This window comes from Macadamia integrifolia, unplaced genomic scaffold (genome assembly GCF_013358625.1).
Source record: "Macadamia integrifolia cultivar HAES 741 unplaced genomic scaffold, SCU_Mint_v3 scaffold2054, whole genome shotgun sequence".
In the NCBI taxonomy this organism is placed as follows: Eukaryota; Viridiplantae; Streptophyta; class Magnoliopsida; order Proteales; family Proteaceae; genus Macadamia; species Macadamia integrifolia.
In genome coordinates, this window is record NW_024868484.1 from 55634 (window position 1) to 62341 (window position 6708).

General features: G+C 37.6%; 1 protein-coding gene across 1 annotated transcript; it reads left to right on the forward strand.

Annotated features, from left to right (window-relative positions):
* Positions 1 to 430: 430 nt before the first annotated feature.
* Positions 431 to 1308, forward strand: LOC122065582. The gene has a single exon (XM_042629401.1). The coding sequence runs from the start codon at positions 530 to 532 to the stop codon at positions 1115 to 1117; it is 588 nt and encodes a 195-aa protein (XP_042485335.1). The 5' UTR covers positions 431 to 529; the 3' UTR covers positions 1118 to 1308.
* Positions 1309 to 6708: the final 5400 nt, after the last annotated feature.

Genomic DNA, 6708 nt, shown 5'->3' on the forward strand with positions numbered 1-6708 from the left:
AATCAATCATTCTCAAGCAGGGGCAATTGGGTCTGCCAATGAGAAGGTAATTCTGCAGTTATGGGGTTTAGGTTAGGGCTACATTTGAAGGCCCATATTCTTATAGGCCTTACTTGATTGGGCTAACTGAGATACCATCTTTTTGCTGCCCAAAATGCCCGAAGTTGAGGCCCAGCCCAGAACTGACCTCGGATCTAAAAGATTAGTCTTGATGCTTACAGGGAAATTGGTCGTTGTGCTTTGAAAACAACCACCACGGTCAGTATTCAATACTGACTAATGTCAGATTCCAATCTAACGGCTTTCATGTGAGAAATCGTCATTTTATTCCTGTGGCTCATTGCCTATTGGCCAGGATGAAATTTTGCTGCTACACGTGTCGCAGGATATTTCCTGCTATCCGGATTCACAGCTCCCCTCTCCTATTAGGCAACGAATGGATATGGATTATGGGGGAGAAAGACAAATGTTTCACTTCTTCAACAACCCGACTGCCACTGATGCTCTCTGAAACAGATGAGATAAACCCATGGCTTCGACTCCAATCCTCTCCCACCATTCCTTTACCACTCCAACCCTGCAATTCTCCACTAAATTCTACTCTAAATTAACTCCAACTGGCTTCCCCTCTAAACCCACCTCTACAACTATCAGACCCACCACTAAACTCTTCGTCTCCTCTCCAACCAACAAGCCTACCCTCAAGATGCCTTCCAAGCCCACAGAGGAAACCATCTTCTTCGATGGTGGAGCTCACTATGGAGATCTCGTCGCTAACCTCCTTCTGGGTTTCACTCTTCTCTGGTTGCCTTTGACTTTAGCGGCGGTTTCAAGGGCTTTCTTTCTGAGATACAGGTTCACCAATTTGAGAGTCACAGTTATTTCAGGTCTAACTGGCCAAGACCGGAGTGATTTTTCTTACAAAGTGATAAAGGACGTTCAAGTGGTTCCACGTTTTATTGGAGAATGGGGTGATATTATTATTACTCTGAAAGATGGGACGAAGGTGGACCTTAGAAGTGTACCCAAATTTAGGGAAATTGCAGATTACTGCCTTTCCATGGCTGGTAAATCTCCGGTTATGGAGGTGAATGAAGCTACACCTAGAGGATTTTGATTCATTTGGTCATGGAAACATCCTCTTTGAGAGTAATGTGATTATGTGATTTATTTTTTCTAAACCCCTGTTCTTATTTTCTTTTCTTTTGGGCTTAATTAAGCGAAAATGGGGAATGGGAAGTGTAGATTTTCTTGCTACCATATTAATTATATCACATTTGTTTGCAATATAAGTTGATCTTTGTGGTTTGGGTTTCTTGGTGAACTGTAATTTGGAGTTTCAGGGGAATTTATAATCTCTTTGAGGATCTGGGGTTCTTGCTAACTATGAAAACAAAGGTATTTTACAGTGCTTAATCTTAATTATGTAAGAAAAAACATCTTTCATTTACCTGTTACAGTGAATGTCATGGCCAAAGCTAGCTCGGTGATCGGTGTTAACTAAGCTGTTTGAAGGATCCATTTGCATCTTCCTCTCCTCTTGTCAGTGTCTTCCTGTTTCTTAATGCTTTGGTGGACACAAGTTCTCCAAATTACTGTTTTTTTTATGGATTTTTTTTTTTATTATTATTATCAAAATTATGGAGATTCTATGTACTTAGGATAGGTGGTAATGAAGTAAACCTCACAAGCTCCAAGTAAGTCCTTGATATCAGCTTATGTTGCTTTTGCACTTTCTCAATCTCAATTTGCAGTATTATCATCCAGACCTTCCTTTGTGAAGCTTCTGCAACTGGATGCCACAGAAGAAGGATTACCTCTACCCTTTCGGTGGTTATTGTAATCCTTTTCAATGGGTGTGTTCCAACTTCCAACCTATTTTTGTGGAAGAACAATTTACGTTTCTCGAGACAGATTTCATGGCAGTTGTGCTTCTTGAATTCGACAAAATGATCTGTCATGCTAATGGAGTATGAGTACAACTAATGTGAAGGTAGAGCAGCAAAACCAATTTCAGGATTAAACTACAGTCACAAAAGGATAACAGAAACAGTAACAGAAAATAAACAGTTGAAAAGAAACAATCAGGGGGGTGGGAATTGGATACAAAGGAGAAATCCTCAATAGGTGTATTCAGACTCTCTACCTGGTAACATATTGCATGATCTCAATCTATTGAAGAATCAGAAAGGATTTACAGGGTGAACCTAAGGATACTCTTTTGGAGGTTCAAATTATTATGTAAGATATCGAAATGTAGGAGAGTGCCTTAAAATCATTCTCAGTAATGTATGTACACAGATCAACTTATGAAATAGCTCATCGATAGCTCAGGGCGGTACTAAGTTTCCTCTACTTCTTCCCATCTTTTTAAATGGAATTTTCTCTTCTACTAGGGGACACTTGCAATCTATTCCCATTTTGTTGCAGAAAACTCGTCGTCATCGCTAGAAAACAAAGGATGCTTAGTGTTTCTTCAAGCACACATTAGTTATCAGCATTGTGCCGCTCATTGTTGATATCTATAGGTGTTTCTTTAAATAACCTTGCAATCTATGATTCAGCACTGAATTGTTGGTCATTATTATCCTTCTGTTACCCATCGCATGTGAATGAAAACTATGCAGAAGAGAGGTTCAAAAATTTATACCACACAGAACCACAGATGCCATAGCAAGTGCTATAGAAACAATTTTGTATCGTTTACTGCTTGAACCCCAAGTCTTTCCTGCCATCCCAATGTGCCTGTGATCCAAGGAACAGTACTGATCACGTTGGCCGTACAATCCAGGTAATCACCAGGGTCTCATCATTAAGCCAAAATGCCGGGCCTTAAAAAGTTAAAAATTGGTTGGATGGTTCAGGGTGACCTTGTTTCTGGTCTATGGCAGCCCCTGAGCTTGTTGGTTTAGAACTACCAGTTTTTACCCCCCAAAAAACTACCAGTCAAACCCAGCTAAGCCCAATGCCATCGTGTTGGAGGGTCTAACCCAAAATCTTAAGGCATTAAGTGGAGATAGCTTTTCAAATATACGAAGGTATCAAATATGTGAAGAAACTGACGTGGTTCCAGAACTCAACACTCCTTCTCACATGTAGTTTCGGTATAATAGGCTCTTCTACATGTGGACAGACAACTTAGGCTCTAATATCATATTGGAGGGTCCTACCCAAAACCTTAAACCATTAAGTGGAAATAGATCCTCAAGTATTTGAAGGCACCAAGACTCCCAACATCTCAACAAGGTGAACCCTGTCTAATCGCTATGAGACCTCCAACACAACAAAGGCAGCATGGCTCACCCCAAGCTGGCTGTTGGTGTTGGCTCTTCCATCTTTGTGTTGCAAATGCAAGTCACGAGCTCTTCTCAACTTGCTCTCGAAAAGAAAACCTGAATTGCCAACTTTTATAATCATGAATGAATACAGAATACAAAGATGGGTCCATGGGATGGGACATTGAAGTTTGAAGGGAATCTTACTCAAGCACTAGGGGCTTGCATGTAAAGATTAGAAGTTCAAAGCAATCACTTCTCTCATTCAAGGATAAATGGACCTTAGGACCTGACAAAAATAGAAAGCTAAAGAGACAGTTCATTCCTAGCCTTCACTATCCTTTTTCTTATCATACCATGCCCAATCTTATTAGTTAAGGCGTGAATGAACAGGGTTCTTAAAGCTGTGCTGTACCCTCCAATCCCCCACTCCATAATCGTTCATAAATTTACCAACATATATACCCAGAGTAGAGGAAGAGGAAAACTTGCACATGACCTCCCCCTTCTAGCAGATTCTTGTACGACGTTGAAACTCTGCTACTAATATCAAAGACAAGATCATTGATCTGGCTGTCAAGATCAGATGATTTCCCTAGCAAAATCTCTTAAGTGGGACTCCAATTGGTGTCTTCTGAAACTCCTTTACCATGTTTTGATATGGTGCTAATCCACTCATATAATCACTCTAAAAAGATAAATTTCTAAGAAAAACCTGATTCTAAAATCTAAAAGATCTGGTATCTGGTTACTGACTCAAACTAGAGACTTTTGACCATGTTGGCTGTTCATTTTTTTTTTTTTCTCTTTCATTTATTGTACCATATAAAAAAGAAAAGCCAGGACTCTGATCTTTGAGTGAGGCGACCTGGATCACAGAGAGAATGTGGTGATATCTGGTCATAGTTGGAAGTTTGGAGCCAGAGTGGTTGGCCCGATCAATTGAGTTCTTTCATGAACACTTCTTTATTGAAATATGGTAAAGAGGTTGCTGGAAGTGCTCCCTTCTCAGTTTCTTTGCAGGTTTTGTTTTAGGGACCCCTCTCAGTTGCTGTAAAGGAAAAGGGGATCGGTAAATATCAGGTTGGAGTTGGCCTTAACACAATAAATGGTGAGGAGCGGCTCTCTGAAATGATAATGACATGTTTGTATATCTCATTTTAATTAGCTGGTAATCATCACTAGTGTTCAAATGTTTATGTTAATATTTTGTCATTATTAAAAGACAAAGATTTTTTTAGTCTGAAAATATGAAGAAACGTAGTACTGTATGAAGTGTACCACTTTCTTATAAATTTGTCAAGTAATTGAACTAAAAGCTTTGGTGGAATGATTTAGCATCCCACTTTGTTATATATTGTATCTGTTCTAAAGAAAAAACCAGAGGTGCTTATCCAGCTTGAAGGGTTCGCAGAAAATCCAATGGTTTTGCTTTGGAGATCTTTCAGCTAATGAATGACAGCATCAAATGGTTATAACTATTCAATCTCTGTGATCAAAATCTCCTATGTAGGGTCCATAATGAACTCAAGAATTCATTCCAGGACAAATGCTCATGTTCTGTATGGTTACATCAATGGAACAGTTCTGTTTTCTTCAATTGTCTAAAACAGATAGACTTGATCATATTCACGATGAACTGTTGATATAGAGGTTCATCGATCAGGCTCATCAGAAACAAGAGCATCCATGCAACCATCATGCAGAGTATCATAGCTTCACACTAATGCAAACATAGTTTTTACTGATGAAACACTTTTGCACTGTTCTAGATTGCACCTTTAACAGAAGCAGAGATTTGTTTGCAGTAACTTGTTATTGATATATTTTAGAGGACAAATCTAAGTGAGGTCATCCGATCAAGTTGTGAGAAACCCTATGTGTTCTTGACTCATCCACCACACTAACACTATTTAATTTCAAAAACTAGCGGGAACCACTAATTGTAACAGTAACCCATTAAAGATAATGACAATTGTACATGATTATAGTCTACAATGCTTTCTCATTTTGTGTCTTATTGGTTATCTTGGGGAGTGTTTTTGTTTGTTTATTAGAGCACAGAAGCTTGTGTATATAATCTAAATCCCTTAAAGTTATGAAAGAGTTCATTAAGAAATAGTGATCACAGGAGGAATCTGAGTAAGCCCAAATGCATTAGAACAAGAAGAGTCAAGTAGAAAGAATATGAAGAACATAGGATGCCAATATACTTTCATGTACAAGAGCGTGTTTTGTAGGGAAAAGTAGGAAAGGATGAACTGAAGATCACCCTTGAAAAGGTGACTCAAATATCGAAAAGTGTACCCACACGGATGTAGGAATCCCAAGCAAAGAACCTAACACCCATATAAAGATAAAAATGAGCTATACTTAAATATGGTAAGCTCCACATGTAGGGCCTTTTCTTGTTATCTTTTCTACTTGGAATCAAAGAATATTTCCCACACAAAATACCAATTTTTTTTTGCTTTTTCATTTGAAAAAAGGAAAAGGAAAAATTAAAAGTACTGCCTTTTGCTCTGCTTTGATCTACATCAAGCTTTATTTTAGAACACAAGACCCCCTTTCTTTATCTAGTTTCTTCATGGGTATGCCTTATCTCTGCTATAGTTTACTTACTTTCATGAACAGACACCACACCTAATTAAGTGCTATACTGCTAAACTTTTCCGAAACAAAAAATAGGGGATTTTTTCTTTCTTTCTTTCTTTCTTTTTTTCCAATCTAGCATTCATGGATTGGTATATTAAATATCATATCACACAAACAGAAAGAAAAATAAAATATTTGATTTGAAAATTTTAGAAAAGTTTAGACATAATGTAATTAAAAGTAAAGCAAAGTTAAGACTTCTCCAGACAAATTATTCTCCTTTTCAACAAAACAGGTGACTTTATATTGTTTTATCACTGGAATTATAATGTTTTTGAACCCTTTCTCTCTCTAAACATCCGGGTCTAAAGTGAGACTGCACTTGAAAAGTAGTTAAAAAATCTTTGTTACAGTACCCAATCTACTATATGGATTAAAAAGTAGCCTGAAATTAAGAGGCATTTATAGCATGTTCTACCTAAAGCTTAAAAGTAAGTTGTCTCAGACAAACAGTTTTCCTTTCCGTTAAGTTGGAGAACAAACATGTTTATCAGCTTACTGTTTACATTACTATGTTTAGTCTAAGCTTTCGATATGCAGTGTTTTGAGAAATTCTTGATTTCCCTCTCTTGTTCTGAGATTGAGAAGCATGGTTTGAAAGATTTTCAATCTAAGGATATGTCTCCTTCAGTGTAAGCTGATGTTATGACTAGTCATGGGATGTCTACTTCTGAAACCATATAGTTTCTAATTTGAAATGAAAATATAGTATTGTTATAAGAGTAGGACATTTAACTAATAAGACATGATATTGATATGACTTGATATGTTGAATTGA

Coding starts and splice junctions, on each gene's coding strand:
- LOC122065582 (XM_042629401.1), top strand. CDS start 530: ATGGCTTCGACTCCAATCCTCTCCCACCATTCCTTTACCACTCCAACC.